Genomic DNA, 19,948 nt, shown 5'->3' with positions numbered 1-19,948 from the left:
GTGGTTTTTGGCTGTTTAGTACATTCTTATAACTACTTTCATCTACTTTATTTTTGAATAAATATTTTCAAGTAGAAATGAAACATATTGATAATAAAAGCATGTCAAGAAGGAATATATAAATGCCTATTAAATTTTCAGGACCTTAATTTAAGCCCATATATTCTTTTGTACAGGCCAAAGGAAAGAAACCTTTATTTGTACAGTTGATCCTGGAAAATATATGGAGTTTGTATGATGCTGTCTTGAAAAAGTAAGACTCTTATGACGTTGTTTACCTTTAGGCATCTTTAGGCAGTATAATTTGTCTCACTTTCCAGTTTGATGAGTCATACTTCAGAAAGCTGAGATGGACTGAGAAAGTGAACAGAGCTTCTACAGATGAGTTGATTACAGGGCTTGGAAGCAATTTAAAGAAGTCTATGTAACCCAGCTAAAGGGTGATGTTGAAGGGACAGGATAGCAATATTTTATAGAGTGCTGAGGTGAAGAGATAAAAGGATAGAAAGAAACATTGGGTCTTTTTTAATGCAAACCCAGGTTTAAAAAATAGTTATTAAAGTAGAAAAGGTGCTTGATAGCTAGGATCATTAATGGGGAAGTGGGGAAATAACTTTTCTGGTGTAAGTTTGCTATAGTAAATTTACTTTCTGAGTTATTCCTGAGGTGAAATAATGACTTATTAGTACTTATTTGTAAGACTGCTGTACCACTTGATGTAGTCTGCTTGAGGAGATTGGGGAGAAGTACTTCCTGGGAAGTCTTAAAGAAGGATTCACTTCAAAGTGTAAGAGTAGAAGTTGAGGAGGCTTTTTCTGTGGCAGGATTCCCTTCAATCGTTTTTAGCTTTTTTTGAAAAAGTAACACATTAGGATAAAAATATGCCAAATAATGTTGGGTTCCTTTTCCCCACTGCCTGTTTTTATGTGCATATGACATTTCCGCCCTCCAATCTTGTGTTTACTATAGGGACAAAGACAAAATTGATAAAATAGTGACTTCTTTAGGATTAAAAATTGGAGCCCGGGAGGCACGACATTCAGACCCTAAAGTTCAGATCAACGCCATTTGTAGTCAATGGCTACCCATATCACATGCTGTTCTTGGTATCCTTTATTCTAATGGTCTTTAATGGAATAGTTTTGATAAAGCAAGAAAAAACAATGCGTTATGGCAACCAGGAAATTCTCTGGAAATAACATTCAATCCAAAATAAGTCTTCTCTGCTTATCTGGTGTTCTACCATGAAACTGTATTAAATACCTTAATAATTAATACGCTAATACTAATTTATGTTAACATTACTAATAGTGAACTTCTTTAAGAAGACAATTCTTTTTGTGTTTATTTAGTAAACTGTAAAAATAAAAATGTTTACACTAAGATTTAAATAAGATGTTTGTGTTAGATAACTGTTTCATTTCAAGGTCACCGATAGCCAACCTGCTAAGCTCTGTTCTCATGTGTTCCATGAGTCTCAGTGTTAAAGTATCTGTCATGAGGATCCTTTCTGAGCTGTTAGGAGTTTGTGAACTCCCTGAAATTGTGTGCATGTTTTGAGATGTGATGCATAAAGCAGTGTTGCCATATAGCACAGGCATTTTCTGTATGGACAGACTTTGTTACCTCAATATTTAGAGCATACAGTGAATATTCACCTTGGTGGGAGGCACTGACTCAAGGTTTTGAGTCCTTAACAACAGACTTCAGCGATGGTGTGTCAGAAACTTCCTAGTCCCCTTGATATTACAGCCGAGAGAGTGGAGAGACTGATGTGCACAGGATCACAAACCTTTGACTCTCTTCCACCAGAAACTCAAGCACTGAAAGCAGGTAAGGAAAGATGGACCTGTTGGAATATACCATGTCATTGACTGTCCTCCATCCAGGCTGCTCTAGACCAATTTGCTGAATGCTAGGCTAGTTTGCTAAATGGCCAATTTGCCAAATGTCCACTTCCACAAATGAACAGTTTCACAAATGACCATTTCACCAGTTTTGCCTCCCACCCCCACCCCAAAGGTTTTCTTGTTACAGCCATTTTGCTCAGCCAGTAGGATGAGAGACCAGCGACTTCCTGTACACATGCTCCTCATGAGAAAAGAAGCTCCCATTCTGGGCTTCGTAGGTTCCATGAAATTTGTCTCTATGTATTTTCTTTTCTCTAATTCTTTTCCTCCAGTTCTATTGCTTTTGTAACCCTGCCCCCAAACCACTACACTGTTGTTCTTGGCATCACTATTGACTTTTGGTTCATAAAATCTAATGACCAGTTTTCAGTCTTCATAGGACTAGATCTTCCACTCGCATTTGATGCAGGTGATCGCTCCTCCTTGAAACAATTTCTTCCCTTGACTTCTAGGCTTCCATTGCTTCCATTCCCTTGCTTCTGCTTTTCTTCCTGTCTCCCTGGCTGCTTATACTTAATAAGGTCTTTTTGTGATTCCTCCCCATCTCCCTGGCTTTTTAACTTTGGGGTGCTCCAAGTAAGATTCAAGTCTTTGATCCTCATCTGTTTTACCTGCAGTCCCTCTTTTGATAATCTCATCCAATCTCAAGACTTTAAATGACAACTACATACTCATAATTCACACAATTGTGTATCTTCAGAGCATGTCTGTTTTCTGGACTCTGGACTGATATCTAGAACTCCCCCTATACTGTGTTTTCTAAGAAGCATCTCAACTGAACATATCCCAAACTGGACTTTTTATCTTATCCCCAAGCCTGCTCACCTAGTCATTCCCATCTCAGGGGGACCTCAATCTTTTCATTTACTCAGTCCAAAAACCTTGGAGTCATCAATGGCCCTTGTATTTATCTCACACTCCAACATCCAGTCAAATCCTGTTTATTCTTCCTTTGAAATACGGAATTCAGCTATTTCCCAATGTTTTCACTTCCTGGCCAACATGGTGAAACCTTGTCTCTACTAAAAATACAAAAATTAGCTGGGCGTGGTGATACATGCTTGTAGTCCCTGGTACTTGGGAGGCTGAGGCAGGAGAACCACTTGAACCTGGGAGGCGAAGGTTACAGTGAGCGAGATAATGCCGCTGCACTCCATCCTGGGTGACAGAACAAGACTCCGTCTGAGAAAACAGTCAGACAACAATAACAACAAAACAGCTAGTATCCCTGCTTTTGCTCTTGATTCCTGTTAGTGATTTCTCAATATTGCAGACAAAACAGAGTGATCCTCTTAAGATATAAGTCAGGGCATGTCATTCTGTTCTTCATTCAAAGCTTCCACTGGCAAGACTTCTGATACATGTTTGATTCTTACTTCCTGTGGCTTTCTTTTTTCTTCTTTAAATTTTACTGTTGAATTCTTTGTATACAAATTATTTTAACGTGAGGTGATGGAGTTGTTTTAAAAAAATTCATTAATCAATGGTTTTTTACCTCCAATATAGGTTAAGGAAAATGTTCATATGTTAATACGTAATTGCGTTAAAATTTGTGTATTTAAGGAGAATTGGTATCTTAATATTGAATCTTAATTTATTTCTAAGAATTTGTTAATATCATAATACAGTATTTTTGTCCATTTTATTTTCTAACTTGTTATTGTGGGGGATTGGAAAAGCTATTGATTTTTATATATCTTGTTAACAAGCTACCTTGCTGATTGTTGGCCTTTGGTAACATTCCTCAATTCTATTTTTTCTATACTTGATATAGTGAAAAATGTATTAGTGCTTATAGTAGGTGTTTAACCTCATTGCGTAGCTTTAACTTTCATATGAGATCCCTCACCCCATCAAATTTGCTTGCTTTTCCTTCCTTATTTCTGCCAATTCTGTTTGCTTTTGCTCTGCTATTCTTTCCTAGCAATCTTACCCTTTTCTAATTAAAATTCTTATCATAGTTAGAAAAAGTTATGGACTTCTGATGCATTTAGATAATGCAATGTTCTAAACATTTTAATCATTTTCCAGAAAAATATGTGTTTTTTTACTAATGGGAAAGATAGTGACATTTTTACTTCCTATTTGTTTAGCTTTTATGAAATGTGGAAGTGAGGAGACTGCTCCAGTTATCATATTTGTTTCCAAAATGTTTGCAGTTGATGCTAAGGCCTTGCCTCAGAATAAGCCAAGGTAAGGGAAGTGGGAAAGTTGGGGCTGGGCTAGGAATATGGTATATGTTTGGTAGGATATAGTTGGGGTGTGGGTGGGGGTGGGGCACAGATAATGCTTTTCCTCCTCAACCCAGAGTTCATTTCAAGCCAACCCCCAGGGTAACATACAATTTGTACAGTAATATATCCTTTTGTGATACCTCTGTAGGAGAAAGCTGTTGAAAGCAGCTCTGGGATTTTGAATTGAAGTGATGTAAGTTTGAAGAGTGGCGTTAGTAGTAGTAGCAAGAGTTAACTTTTGTTGAACATGTCAGGCGAGTTCTAATCTAAGCCTGCCTTGTCTCATCTAATTCTGTCTACCTCAGTAGAGATTATGAATGTATGAGTATCTCTGCTTCCCCGTGTGTATTATGTGTGCACGGGTGTGGTGGGTGTAGGAGAGGGATATTTCTCAAGTTCCAGAGTCTTGGGGAATCTATCTCTTCTACATTTCCTATTTTTTATGTGAGATCCCCTCCTGTCTCTGCTGCTTTCCCTACAAGTTTAGATTCTGATCATGTCTTGTGGATATTGTTGCAGCAACCTCCTAGCTGGTTCTTCTGCCCCATCTTTAGTTCCACCGATGCACTTGCCTTTCTTCCTTTAGAGTGATCTTTATAAAACTCAGCTATGAAGATATGTCTCTTGCTCAAAACCCTTAATGATTCTCACTGCTTTGAGCAGTTTGGATTCAAGTGTGAAGTGTTGGTGATGATTTCAGTGGTACTTAGGGAAACAAGTTTTAGTTTACTTAGTTGGCATATTTATTTTAATGTTTATTTGTGTGTATTACCTGTGTATGTCAAGTGATAAAGCCTTTACTGTGATGAGATTTTAAAGTTTTATTGAGTTCAAAATGTTTGTGCATTTAAATAAGTATTAAATAAATAATATGCAGACATAGCAGAAATCATGAAAATAATATGTGAGTGACTGAAGGTCAGATCATCAGCCTGTGAAATAAACTTGACCTGTCTTAGTGGCATTTCAGACCCACTGTGACCTGACCCCAAAACATGTTTTGACTAGATTTTTATTTCTGTTTCTCTAATATACTAGTGTCTGAACAAATGTCATATCTTTACTTGTGCTGTTCCTCCATCTGAGAAGGCTTCTTTTCTTCTGATAAAATTCTGTTTGTCCTTCAGCAGAAAGATTATGCATTGTTTTTTAGTACTTCCCTAGTGATTTGGACATAGGTGTATTCAATAATTTTTGCCCTGGGGATAAGTAAAAGAATAGATGGGTGAGTAAATGAAGAATGAATGAGTGAATATCTGAATGGGGGAATGAACAGGGCAGTGAATGGGTGAATGAATGGCTAAATGAGTAAGTAAATGAGTGAATAATGGAGCGAATGAATGCCTAATTATGTATCTAGGCTACTCCCAGATAATATTTCAGTAGCAATTTCTTGTACTAACAATTTTAGGATACTGAATGTTTTTTGGCCATTGGGAGTATCTGAGAGATTCTGGCAGAATCATAGGGAATATCAGAGAATTGGAAAATTTGCTGTTAAGATTTGAAATACATGTATTTATATCATTTAAAATTCTTACCTCTACCCATCCTTCATTTCTTGCTGATGAATAATAGTATTATTATGCCTCTACTATCACATTTTCTGTGAACATTTTTCTTAATAATTCATCTTATGTTTTTCTGATTTTAGTATATTTCTGATAGTGCAATCCATTCTATTCCATGAAGTTGTTTTATTGATTTTATTTTTGTTATTTGTTTTTTAACCAGTATATCAGGTTCAACAGTTGTTACGTAATAATACAGTGTTTTCAGGTATACCTGGGTAAGGTCATCACCATTACTTTGTTCTTTTCCATCTTCTAGCTGATAGTTTTTTTCGTTTAAGTTTTATTTTTTAAATTTAGGAAAATGTACCTTGGGAAGTTGGTTTGATAGCATTTTCATCTCCATTGTATTAGATACCCAAGCCAGGAATAACAGAGTATTATTTTCCTTTCGTATAGAGTGCAGTGTATTAGTGATATGCGCCAGGGAGAAAAGTAAGGCAGGAAATGGGATTCGGCATCCGCAAAGCCTAAAAATTTTTCCCTAACTTAATGAAGACACTGACCTTTACTCGCTGCTCAACAGTACCGCTTTGGGTGTAAATGAAGTGTGGGACTGTTACAGGACTTTATCCTTTGTTCTTGTGTTCTTGCCTCTTTTCTTCTTCAGATTCACCTTCCAACCTGACATTTGAATCTTCAGTCAACATTCTCACCTCTGGTCTCCTTCATCTCAGTATTAGTGACTATTGTCCCTTCAAGAAGTCTATGGTTAGTTTAACTATAGCCTAAATAACTTCCCAGTCACAGCTGTTCCCTCACTAGTAGGGCCCCATTTTCTTGTAATTACATTTCTTTTTGTTCTCAGCAAATGCTGGACACACAATGGTTACTTTTTACACATCCTTCTGATCACTATCTGCTTTGTTCCCCTCTACCATCATTCCCAGTACCCACAGCAGTGCGTGGCACACAGTAGTTGTTAACTGGATGGATGGATAGAAACATAGACAGACAGCAAGCATCTATACAGTTGATGCTTACTTAATGACCATACATGCTGATTATTCCAGATCACTTCATGAACTTAGGCACATGAGGATTTAATCTGCAAGGTGAACAAATACACTTCTTTTTTCACTAAAACTAAGTGAAATCACATTTTTGTAAGATGACGATTTTATCATCTTTAATTCCTCCTGAAGGAAAGACATAACCTGGTGATAATGAGCATAGACTTTAGAGCCATACAGATCTGGATTTGAGTGATGGCTCCTCCATTTAAAATCTGTGTGACTTTGGGTCGAATTACTGAAGTTTTCAAAGTCTTCCTTTTCTTGTATGTAAAATAGGAATATGGTATCTACTTCATTTAATGGTTGTGATAAATTATGTGCTATAATATATGTAAAGTGATTAACACAGTCTCTGGATCATAGTGATAAACCCGTTGGAAGAGACCATTTCTCTGTAGATACTAGTAGATACCTCTGATACTTTTTCCCTTCTACTCTAACAATAAAAATGTGTTCTGCATTTATATTTTAGTTCACACTTTTCAGATATTCTTATGAGTTTTTAGCAAAAGTCTAGAAACAAGGAAAGTTGTCTAAGGATTGGTTGAAGGAACAGCTGGAGTACTCAGCCTGGGGAAAAGAAGGGAGGCAGGGAAGGCATGAATGCAGGTGATTCAAAGGAAAGGGGAGGGAAGTAGGTTTGTTAGATGTTGCTCCAGAGGAGAGAACTGTGGCCATAGCTAGAAATTGTGAGGAAGCAGAGTTCATTCTGTGTTTGAAAGTTCTGACATTTAGAGCTTCCTGTAAGTTCTGACATTTAGAGCTTCCTGTAATGAGGAGCTTGTCTCTTGCAGTGGTAGTGTGGCCCCCTAGTGCCAGCGGTTTTGATTGCCTAATGAGGCACCTGACCAAGCCAGGCTCAAGGATTGTTTCTCATGTTTTTGTATGCTATTGCACAGCCCAGTGACCTGCAGCAGAGTGGGTGTAAGTGGAAGGGCCTGCTCTTGGAACTAAATGCATTGATTTTGAGGGACAGATGCTAAGGAAGGCAGAAGTAGTGTCTAGTGCTAGACACTAGTACTAGAGAAGTCTTGTCTAGCAGGAAGATATCTGAAGAGTATAGCAGTGGACAGTCAACGATTTAAGCAGTCACCTTCCGGGTTAGCTTACATGAACTAGAAAGGTAGAAGGAGTTAGGCCACTTTGAATCAGGAGCCCTACAGGTATGTGGCCATTTGGAAGGCAAGTAGGCAGAATGGCTACCTGCATGGCTTCCATGGCTTACAGAGAGAGGAGGGGAATATGACATGGCAAGATGGGGATGAAGGTTATCAGTTAGGTGTGAAGTCTGAGCTTGGGAAATAAAGCAGGAATCATAATGTCAAAGGTGAGGGACAACATGGGAGAGAGGCACAAAGTGTTGGGACCAGGAAGAGTTGTCCAGCTTCCAGAGCTGGAGCATAAAGTTAGGACCATAGGATTAGCCTGAGTGCTTTCATGCTCAGTCCCGGAGTATAGGGCTAAAGATGCTGTTATTCTATCAGCCTTGGGACACGGATTGGTCTTGTTCATGTGCTGGGGTTGAGCATGCAGGTAGGTTCATAAGGACCCCTACATGGGAAGGGAGCCAAGTCCTAGGAAACAGTCTACCTGCCTGGTTTCTACCTTCCAAACCCGAACTCCCAAACAGAATTTGTATTCAACTTAGTGCTCCCCTTTTGTCAACAACTTTTTAGTATTAAAACTCTGAATGCTTTCTCTATATCCTGACAGACATGAGGGTAATTCTTCAGGAAAAATAGCTTAATTACCTTCTCCACCCCCTCTCATTCTCACCCCCAGGGAAAACCACACATATACACCCACACCCTGCCTTTTCTGTGATGGTACTTCTTGGGTCTAACACAGTGGCTGATATTTCAGTTTGACCTTCTAGTACTGATGAATTGCCAGTACTCATCCTGACCTTGAACCCTTCCTCTTGAACCCTGGTTATTAAGGCTTATGCTTGTTTCCCTGCCAGGGTTGTTCCAAACCCTGATATCTGTCACTCTTTCACTTCCTTCTTCCTGTTCTTTGCCTTTTCCAGAAGGAATATAGGCATCTGAGAAAGGTTCCATACTATTGTACATTGCTCCAGATAGGGACTTGGGCTCTTGCATATCAGTTCATAAGCTCAGAATAGTTGGGACATAGCATTATTAGAGAGAGGCTGATAGGCCCTCTTCTGTTGCTACAGACAGGGAGAGGACTTGGAGAAAACTGCCTGGAATGGAGCTGGGACCAATCTTCATCTTACCCAGCCATATCAATACTTGCTGTTTCCCTGCTTGACTAAACTGAGAGATGCTTGATGTTGCCAGATGATAACATATTTGTGATATCCTATAGGCCTCTCACTCAAGAAGAAATTGCTCAGAGACGTGAGCGTGCAAGACAAAGGCATGCAGAGAAGCTTGCAGCAGCACAGGGACAGGCACCCTTGGAGCCCACCCAAGATGGCAGTGCCCTTGAAACATGTCCAAAAGGAGAGGAGCCAAGAGGTATAGCTTTCCTAAGTAGGCTCTGTTGCAAAGTGTTTGCCTTTTTGCTTAACTTGGGACACTCATCCTTTAGTTCTTGAGCTTTTTTTTTTTTTTTTTTTTTTTGAGACGGAGTCTCGCTCTGTCGCCCAGGCTGGAGTGCAGTAGCCAGATCTCGGCTCACTGCAAGCTCCGCCTCCCGGGTTTACACCATTCTCCTGCCTCAGCCTCCTGAGTAGCTGGGACTACAGGCGCCCGCCACGTTTTAAGCTTTAATCATAGTTTTTATCAATATTCTTTCCATTCTTGGTGTTTTTCTTGGTGTTTTGGTTTTGTTTTCTTTTTTTTCTGAAACTGGACCAAACATATCATATTCGTGTTTCCAGACAGTTCTTGAATTAAGAGGGCATTCTTGGCACTAATTATCTTTTTGTTTCTGGCAGATGAAGAGCAACAGGTGGAAAGTATGACCCCTAAACCTGTGCTCCAGGAAGAAGACAACCAAGAGTCTTTTATTGCATTTGCTCGAGTGTTCAGTGGTGTGGCTCGAAGAGGAAAGAAAATTTTCGTCTTAGGGCCCAAATACAGTCCTCTTGAGTTTTTACGAAGGGTAAGAATTGAAAGTAAAATATTTAGATATTGTTTCTCAAGGGTCTGGTATCTTTTCACATTTTGTTGGGACTGGCGATGATCTTATTGGTAGATTTATTTTGTCTCTGGAAAGGCACACTTGAGTGACTGTGTATCTCTGTTTGTGTTGCTTTGATAACGTTTGTCATGTATGTCTCAGTAGCATTAAGGAAACCAAACGGTATGTGGACCAAATTTTCAGGCCTTATTTAATTATAAGGCTTTTCTCTTCTAGGCAAGAATCACCTTGCGGTTAGAGAAAAGAACTGATAAGAGCAGATGTCATGCTGGAGCCAGGGCAATGGCCAATCTTTGAGAAATAGGAAGATCCAAAAACTAGCTGGCTCAGGCCAAAGGTGTGGGCCGTGAGCAGGGGATAGGCAGGAGTTGCATGGCACACTGACCCTGAGTCTGGTTAGGAGGGTCTGTAAGTAGGTGAACAGGCAGCATCTAAAAATGCCTGAGCCAAGGGGCAAACAGAGATCACAGGCTAGAGATGTCTCAGAACATTTTTGGAAGTAAGCAAGATATATACATTGTAATGATATCGTAATTAAATAATAGAGGTCATAGGATGAAGACAGTGCCAGAGGTTCAAGTAGCCAGTCTGGATCAACACAAAGCAGTAAGCTAGGAAATTGTCAGCTGGCACCATGGAGCATCATGAGCATAGAAACACGTGCTCCTCTCTGTCCAGGAAGCAGCCTGTCTGTAGATAAACCAGGGGAGCTTTGGTACTTGGCTACAAGTGAAAGAGAAGGAGGTAGCAGTTGAAGAAAATCTGTCGTCGGTTTTTCTTTGCCTTGAATGCTTATTCCATGAGTTTTAGCAGTTTAATCCTTGGAGAGTGCAGTGCTGCATGGCAGTTAAGCAGTCCTTGTTGAGCTATAGCATGTTCTGATTTAGCAAGAAAGATCACAGCACTTGGTGTGTATAGGGTTATATTTTATGGGAGTCTGAAAGTGATAATTTGTATAAAAACTTATCTGTGATTATCTTGGCTTGGACGTAATTGATAGTTTGCTCTTTATCAGTAAGGGTCAAGTATCAGTTAATTTTTTTCTTTTTTTGTGAAGGTAAATGAGCAAGAAATTTTTATTTAGTGAAACATTGATTTATTTGGCATTACAGATTCCATGAACAATCCGGTTTATCTCTGCGTAGTATGTCTTTGCTACAGGTTGAAATCAGTTGCTTATGTGTCTCATGTCTTAAGCAGGAATGATACAATACATTGACAGCTCAAATAGCTTCTTATTTCAGTAATCAGAGCACCATAAAACCTAATTTCAACTGCTTAAAAAAGAAACCTGAAATATTTCAGACCTACCCTCAAAGTAACCCCTACCCAGAATTTGTGTTCATCCTTTGTGTTAGTTTTCTGTTACTGCATATTACAGATTACAGCACATTTAGCAGCTTGAAACATTACACATTTTACCATCTCACAGTTTCTGTGGGTTAGAAAACCACACATGGCTTAGCCACATCTTCTCCTTAGGGTCTCACAAACCCATGACCAGAATGTTGGCCAGGGTGCATTCTCATCTGGAGGACTGACTGATGAAGAACCTGCTTCCAAGCTCACTAAAGGTTGTTGTCAGAATTCATATATTTGCACCTGTAGAACTGAGAGTCCCAGATTTTTTCTGGCCTTTGGCTGCCCTCAGCTCCTAGAGGCCACCTTCAGTTTCTTGTCATGTGGACCTTCCCAACTTGGAGGCTTACTTCATCAAGCCATATAAGAGACTAGAAGGAGTCTCCTAGCAAGACAGCGTCCCGTATGATGGTATAGAATCACAGTGTGACATCTCATTACCTTTGCCATATTCTGTTTTTTTAGAAGAAGCAAGTCACAAGTCCCACTCACACTCGGGAAGGAGGCTTCAAAACAAAGGTGTGAACATGGGAAAGCAGGCATCATGGGAGGGGCACCTTTAGTCTGTCTGCCACATCCTTCTCTTGCTTTTCTTTATGATTTTACAACTCGAGTGTATGTTTCTAAAGAGTAGTGTCACATTTGCATGCTTTTGAAACTTTGTATAAATGGAATTTTACTGTAGCTATTCTACAACTTGCCTTTTTTTTTTTTTTTAACTTAACATTGTGAATTTAATCTATGTTAATGCCTACTCCCATAATTCGTTTATTGTTCAGTGTGGCATAGGATTCCTTTACTTAAATGTACATTTTGTATATACAGTTTTTTGGTCACTATATATTTGCTGTTTTCGTTTTTTTGTCTGTTTTTCAAATCTAAGGAATGCTACCTTGATTATTTTTGTGTATGTCTCCTTGTGCACGTTTACAAGAAATTCTAGGGAATATACCTATAGTGGAGTTGCCTTGGTAATCTTCTGCTTAACAAGATAATTCCAATTTATTGTCCAAAGTAGTTCTGATTTACACTCCCAATAGGAGTGTTTAACAGTTCCAGTTGTTCCACATGCTCCCCCAAATGTGGTTTTATTAGACTTTTGATTTGTGCCAGTCTGATGGGTATGATATGGGGCTTTGCAGTTTTAGTTTACATTTTCCTTATTACTCTTTTAATATGTTCATTGATCAGTCTTGTGTTCTCGTGTGAAGATAGTAATAGTTCTTGGAGTCATTTCCCTGTTTTTCTATTATGCTACTTTATTGTTTTAAATACTGCTTTTCAGATGTCCTTTGTATATTCTGGATACTAATTCCTTGTCAGTTTTGAATTTTGCAAATTTCTTCTCCAGTGTAAAACTTGTTTTTACTTTCCATTTGGTACCTTTTGATAGGCAGAAGTTCTTAATTTAAATGTAGTCGAACTATCATTATTTTATGGGCTTTGCTTTTTATATCTTAGGAAAATTGAAACTAAGTCTGTATTGAAGTCTCAAAAATTTCTCTTTTGTTTTCTTCTAAAGTTTATTATTTTACCTTTCATGTTTAAATATATAATTCAGTGTTTGTGAAGAAGGGATCCAAGTTCATTTTTTCCTCATTTAAATGTCCAGCTGTTCCAACATTATTGAATAGTCCATCTTTATCCACTAATTTGCTTTGTCCACTCTGTCATAAATCAGATTATTACCTATGTACATAGATCTGTTTCTGGACTAATTTTATTTTTTCTGGTTGTCTCTAACTGTCTCTGTTCAGTGTTGTCTTCATTTTTCAATGTTTTGACATCAAAAAGACCAAGTCCCTTTACCATGTTTTTCTTTGTTAGTGTCTTGTTTGTTCCTGACTCTTTGTTCCTATATATCAAGTTTACGTCCAGCTTATTGCTTCTATGAAAAGCCCTGTTGAGGCTTCAATTGGAATTACTTTATGTCCATACACCTGTTTGGCATGAATCAACGTTTTGTAATACAGCATCTTTCCATCCATGAATGTATTAGGTTGATTTATCTATTTATTTAGGTCATTTTAAATGTTTTTCATGAAGTTTTATAGTTTCATTTATAAAGGGTTTTGAATCTAACTTTTGTTAGATTTTGTTGCTATTCTAGAAATCATTTTAAATAGACATACTTTCTGTTTATTCCTATTCTATTTATGCATTTTCTATTCCTAATTATAGAAGTATAATTAACTTTTGTATATTGATCTTGCATTTTTGCCTCCTTGCTAAGCTGTCTTACTAATTATAATTTATCTGTAGCTTGTAGCTTGTTTTAAGTGGATGGTCATATTGTGTAGATAATTCCATTCAGTTCTTATAATCTTTCTATCTCTCAGCCCATCTTTAGAGCTACTTTGAGAGTTGTCATTGTGTCAGAACACATACATTTAGATGTAACATGTGCCTTCATTTTCATGAAGTTTCTAGAGTCTACCCTAGCACAGGGGCCTCACCTTCCTCTGAACCTTTATGGATTTACTTGCCTATACTACCTTCTTGTTGGTCACTCTGTGCTTGTGATATTAGTAATCTTTGTACATGTTGTATCTCAGCCATTTTTTTCTCTTCATAGCATTAGGGCAGCACCCCAGGCCTATGAGCACCAAAGATTGGTTGATTGGTTGGTTAATTGAAATGCTTTCTGGGTACTTGCATTTATATGGTAGATATATTTCTGAAGACTTCACACAATGAAAAATTTGAATCATTTGAGACACTGTTTCCATAAGAATAAATATGATGTACGGGGAGCTAATACATCTAATGTACTTGTACTTGTATATTTTTGCTGTAAATGTACTGTGTCCTCTCATTAATGTGTTCCTAATATGTCACAACATGCTCTTCCATATGAACAATATAGCATATAATAGCAGTCTGACCTTTTTTTTTTTTTTTTTTTTGGCATTTTTATCACATCTAACTACCCTTCCAAAGTTATTTTTATGTGTTACTTGGCACTAGCACCAGCCCTTGTTGAATACTTGAAGAACATTGTAAATAAGAGTAAAACAACTTTAAATGATAATAGTAATAATGAGTGTTCAAATAATAGCACAGTAGTCACCAGAAGTGGTGTATGACGTGGTTCATATAAATAACCAGGGGTTATGGAGAACAGCTAAAGTGACAATACCAGGTCGCAACAGAATTTATATTACTTAGCCATAAAGCTTATGATTAAATGGGAATCTAGACAATTTTTTAGTGTTTGAGAAATTTCAGTATTTCAAATTTTATTCATAAAGTGAGACTTACATTTTATCACATCATTTCAAATGTTCTTATTTCAGGTTTACATGAAATGTTGCTATACCGTATGTTACTGTTGAATAAAAATAACTTTACAAATACCAATTAATGCTTCCATATGCCTCCTAACTTGTCTTCAATCATTTTTCTTTGCCCAGGTACCATTAGGCTTCTCAGCTCCACCAGATGACCTCCCCCCAGTCCCCCACATGGCATACTGTGCTCTGGAAAACCTGTATCTTCTGATGGGAAGAGAACTGGAATATCTAGAGGAGGTACCTCCAGGAAACGTGCTAGGTAGGGTGATGCTGTTTATTATATCCTTATTCCATTCTAGGAGATTATCTAACTTGTCACTGAAAATTTAGTGAAATTTTTTAAGGGAATAACTTTATTCTTTAGTTAGTTTTTTTTTTTTTTTTCTGGTGTCTTTAACTTAGTACATTTGAGTAACTAACATGGAGATCAGTTACTTTCTGTGAATTATAGGAGCTGTTTTAAAAATGTATTGCTTAAGTAATTTGTCAATGCTCTAGCCTAAGCTGGAGTTCCATTTATTTCAGAGTGAGAGGGGAAATTCCTGCTCACATGAAGTCAATCTAGATGACTAAGGCATTTCTGGTTCTACAGATTAGATTCTAAATTGTTGGAAACTATTCTGATGTAAAGGTCTATTTAAACTCATTGCTTTCTTCCCAATGCTTTTATCCTTTGAGCATTGCTTTGCTAAGATTAGTTGATTGTCGGTTTATATCTCTAAATATTATTCTTCATCTCCTTAATGTTATCACTTGTTTGACTTCTGCTCCTCATGTGCAGGATTCACTTTTTGAGATTCTTAGTGCAAACCTAAAGACTCAGATGAAGAAATTTCTCTTGGATCCACAGTATACTATAGAATACTGTATGCCATTGTACTGTTAGATTCTGAACCCTTAGGGTCATTGTCAGCTATAGAGCTATTTATTGAGTGATTGCTTGGTTTGGGAACCCTCAGCTTTTTAGAAAAAAGTTTAACTTTTTTAAAAAAGGTCTAGTCTGTTGGTCCAGAATATCTAATGGTTTCTCTGGATTTTATAGACTTGAATCCAAGAAATTTGCAAAGCATGTTGCCATTCACCTACAGAAATATATTCTTTTCTTTCTTTAATTTTTTGGCATGAAATTTGTAGAATGCTTAGCTTCTCATCAGTGTTACCTATTTTCTTCTATCCCTTTGCAAAATGCCATTTAACCTTAACAATTGATATATCTTTGTAAGCTGCCACAGCCAGCTTTATCAGAAAAGGACATTGGAAGAATGGAAAACACCCTACTTTTGTTCATAAGCCTTCCTTGAGATTACTGTATTGCTCAGATTAAATGAGGTATATCTCCAGCATGATGCTCAAGGGAAAGAGAAGGTATTCTGCTGAGTGAATGGTTTTTATATGATCTTCTCTAATTAAGGCCTGGTGTTTGTGTTCTTTCTCTAGTAGAGGATGAGAATGTGACGTGCATTAGTTTCTGGTTTTCTTTTTTCTTTCTGTTGCTGAATTTCTAGATGCTGTCCAGGACTGAGGTTAAGTGATGTATAAGGAGAGAAACCATTTCTCTCTCTTCTGTTTTCCAAGGCAGCCTTTGCTCTGCCATATGGTACGGAGAGACAAACCTACTATAAGCTAAAATTTTTCATTTATTCTCGGAGAAGAGATATACCTTGATGTCTTTTATTGACCTTTTAAAAAAGTGAGATGATAGCACAACATGGGGTAAGGATGAAGGTGACTAAATCTTTGTTTACCAAATTGACTTATGTATGACTGAGCCAGATGGACAACCAACCGCTTTGGGACAAAATGGATTGAAGAGGAAAACCCAGATTTATTTCCTTAAGAGTTAGGATTGTATTTAGCTGCAAGTAACCAGAAAACCAATTGCATAGTCTTAAACTTCACTCAGTAGGAAGCCCAAGGGTGGACAGTCCAGGACTGGTGTCAGGACTCTTCTGTGTCATCAGGGAGCCAGTGGCTCAGCATGTGGCTTTTGTACCCATAGAAGCAAGATGGCCTTACATGTCTGAGAATCATACCCACATTCCTCACAGGAAGAGAGTACAAGGGTCAAGACCTTCTAACAGGTTTAATGTTTTTATTTACAAAGAAATGCCTCTCTAGTGACTTCTGTATATATTCTCATTTTTGTAGTTTTGTCATATGTCCACTCCTAGCTGCCGAGGAGGCCTGGGATTGATTGAGTGTTTTACTCTTTCAGCCTGTGTAGTTAAGGCAAAAGATATTGGGGTTGTGAATGGCTTTTGAATAGCCAGTCCACACTCTTAGAGCTGCATTTGCCTTCCATTCACCTGGTGATGCCTGAGGTGCCTCCATTAAGGTTCTGTTTACATTAAAGAGAAAGATGGTCCACCAGAAGGATTTTGAGCATAACATTGAAGGAATTGGAATGCAGCCAGCCACTTTCATGGGGCTTTTTGAATTGAAACATATAGTAATTGTGTTTCTTTTATTAATTGAAATCTAATTGAGTGCCTCTCATGACTAGAAAGGATGAGTATACCAAAATTCGGCCATAGTTTTGCCACTAACTAGTTATATGGCCTCAGGCCAGTTATGTAACCTTGCTGGACTTATTTTCCCAAGTGATTTGGACTAGAGCAATGATTACTAATATTTCTTATGATAGAAATAGAACAGCCACTTTTAATTTTTTTATAAGAAGACTGTGGATTCCCAGGGATGCTTTTATTTGTCCTAACTGGGATTTGCCGTATATCCTAAGCTTTAAAGATAAAGCATTAAATAACATTGCATGGAGTACATTTTTCTGCTGTAGCTGTAAAATACCAACAAAATTGTATTTGTAATTCTTTCGGTAAAATACAAACAGAATTGAAGTTTAAAATTGTCATTATATAATGGCAGGTTGACCTCCTAGGTGGAGATGGAGTGAGGTAAACCTTTTTTACTTACGTCATGAAGATCTTCCCTGAATTTTGTCAGTTTCCCAGTGACTTAAAAAAAGTTCTAAACTAGATTATCTTCAAGATTGCTTCTAGCTTTTAACGTTTAAGCTGTGTTTCTTAAAGAAAAACCTTATTTCAATAGTTAGGATATTTCCCTCCCTAGTATTTATTAGGAGGAACAGTAAATGTTTTGATATGATTGCTTGGTTTGATTGATAACTCATTTTAATGGCTTCATTAAAACATCTTGAACTGGTTACCTGCCTCAAAGTCATACAATTACCTTTTTAGGCAAAGTTTACTTGTTCCTTGATTAAAAATACGTAGCATATGTTAGCAGTAGCAGCCGTCTCATAAGCCAGGTGTTTTAAAAAAGCAACTTTTCAAAGCTAGGAGTAAGTTTAAGACAGGACAAAAGAGGCCAGAGAGTCTTTGTGTGTGTGTGTGTGTGTGTGTGTGTATAGATATAGATTTTTTTTTTTTTTTTTTGAGTCTCACTCTGTCACCCAGGCTGGAGTATAGTGGCACAATCTCGGCTCACTGTAACCTCCGCCTTGTGGGTTCAAGCGATTTTTCTGCCTCAGCCTCCTAAGTAGCTGAGACTACAGGCATGCGCCACCATGCCCACCTAATTTTTTGTATTTTTAGTAGAGATGGGGTTTCACCATGTTGGTCAGGCTGGTCTCGAACTCCTGACTCGTAGTCTGCCCACCTCGGCCTCCCAACGTGCTGGGATTACAGGTGTGAGCCACCGCACCCAGCCAAGAGTCTGGTATATTAAGGGTTGAGAAGAAAACTTCCCAAGAGAAGGCTAGCTGGCAGCCACAGGTAATAAATGCTGGGGTTCCAACTTCTGGCTTTCTAGGGTGAGTTGACTGTGACCAGGTATGTCAGCGCGTTTTTATTTTTCTTTGAAACAGATTTGTCTTCTCAGGTAGTTTTGAAATGGAAAGAATAAGATGACTGCATTTGGCTGAAATAATCTATATACTCCAATTACCTGTTGTTGCATAATAAAACCCTCAAAGCCTAGTGACTTAAAATAAAGACGGTCCTTATTTTTTCAAGCATCTGCCATTCAGGCATGGTTTGGTGGGAATGGCTTGTCTCTTCCATGTGGTGTCTATTTTTTTTTTTTTTTTTTTGAACAGAGTTTCCCTCTTGTTGCCTAGGCTGGAGTGCAATGGAGCTGGAGCAATCTCAGCTCACTGCAACTTCTGTCTCCTGGTTCACGTGATTCTCCAGCTTCAGCCTCATGAGTAGCTGGGATTACAGGCACCCACCACCACGCCGGTATTTTTAGTAGAGATGGGGTTTCACTATGTTGGCCAGGCTGGTTTCAAACTCCTGACCTCAGGTGATTTGCCTGCTTCTGTCTCTCAAAGTGCTGGGATTAGAGGCGTGAACCACCGCACCTGGCCCCACGTGGTGTCTATTGAGACGGCCCAAAGCCGGGACTAAAGTCATATGGAGGCTATTTCAAGCACTTGTCTGGAGGCTGATGCCAGTTGTTGTCTGGAACCTTGACTGGGAGTGGAACTAAGGCCTTTCCATATGGATGCTTGGCTTCCTTACAGCATGGTGGCTAAGTTTTACGGGTGAGCGACCCAACAGGGAGAGCCAGGAGGAAGGTATATCATGTTTTATGACCTAGCCTTCAAAGCTTTCAGCCCCACTTCTGCCCCATTCTGTTTATTAGAAGTGAGTCACTGCACCTGGCCCATGTTCAAAGGGAGGGAACTGACTGTGCCTTTTAATGGGAGGCATGTCAAAAGTATTTGTGGATATGTTTTAAAACAACCACATTGCTAATCGTAGATAATTTCTTGTTTCCTTCTGCATTTTAGCAAACTCATGACAGGACACATATAAAGAGATGTTCGTAGTGATCAGGGCAGGCCTGTAAACTTCATCTTTTTTACTTTTGTTAAACTTTGAGAAAAAGTTGTAATTCCTATTTAATAAGAAAATACTGGAGGCCAATATGATTGGTACCCATATGCTTTTCATCATAATTGATATGGAGTCAGTAAATTTATCAAGTGCAGATGAAAATTTTTGTTGGAAAAGGAAATGAAAACATTATATGGCCTTCTTGGACAATTCAGCATTATTCAGTCAAAGTCCAAAGGAAAGTTCTTTTACTGGCACTTGAAAAATGCAGATTTCACATTTGAACTCAGCTATAAGTCACTTAGAGAACTTACATGTGCTGATAAGTGTAGAATAGATTTTGTGGTCTGGAAATAGTTGATTTAAAGTTTAAAGTTGTTTAATTCTAACCTGATGTTTATAAAGTTGCTATAGATGGGATCAGAGAGACCTCACCATGTTTTTAGCACACAATAGCCTTTTGTTCAGTTCCCTGCTAAGAATATCTCTAAAAATAAATATTTGCTGCAGGCTCCTATTAAAATGTGAGGGGAAATTGAATTAGTATTCCAAATCTTTAGCCTTTTCATATACTTCTTTAGATCTCTTCCATATGGTTAAATCTTTAAAAGTTGAGAGACATATTCTGAGAGGAAAC

At 38.1% G+C, this 19,948-nt stretch overlaps 1 protein-coding gene across 4 annotated transcripts in view; it reads left to right on the top strand.

The window, feature by feature from the left end:
• Positions 1 to 19,948, top strand: part of EFL1 (elongation factor like GTPase 1) — a 138,771-nt gene that overhangs the window by 33,733 nt on the left and 85,090 nt on the right. For all 4 annotated transcript variants that reach the window (XR_004057320.1, XM_030930671.1, XM_030930673.1 and 1 more), the window contains 7 exons: positions 177 to 253; positions 970 to 1,106; positions 1,711 to 1,833; positions 4,004 to 4,103; positions 9,063 to 9,214; positions 9,637 to 9,803; positions 14,615 to 14,753. Coding sequence is in view for 3 of the 4 variants with exons in the window: in XM_030930671.1 (XP_030786531.1) it covers positions 177 to 253; positions 970 to 1,106; positions 1,711 to 1,833; positions 4,004 to 4,103; positions 9,063 to 9,214; positions 9,637 to 9,803; positions 14,615 to 14,753 (895 nt within the window). In the remaining variant the exon portion in view is untranslated. The remainder of the gene's footprint in view (positions 1 to 176; positions 254 to 969; positions 1,107 to 1,710; positions 1,834 to 4,003; positions 4,104 to 9,062; positions 9,215 to 9,636; positions 9,804 to 14,614; positions 14,754 to 19,948) is intronic.

Source organism: Rhinopithecus roxellana, chromosome 5 (genome assembly GCF_007565055.1).
Source record: "Rhinopithecus roxellana isolate Shanxi Qingling chromosome 5, ASM756505v1, whole genome shotgun sequence".
NCBI lineage: Eukaryota > Metazoa > Chordata > Mammalia > Primates > Cercopithecidae > Rhinopithecus > Rhinopithecus roxellana.
Note: the sequence above shows the minus strand (reverse complement) of the source record. Positions and strands in the feature narration are given on the sequence as shown.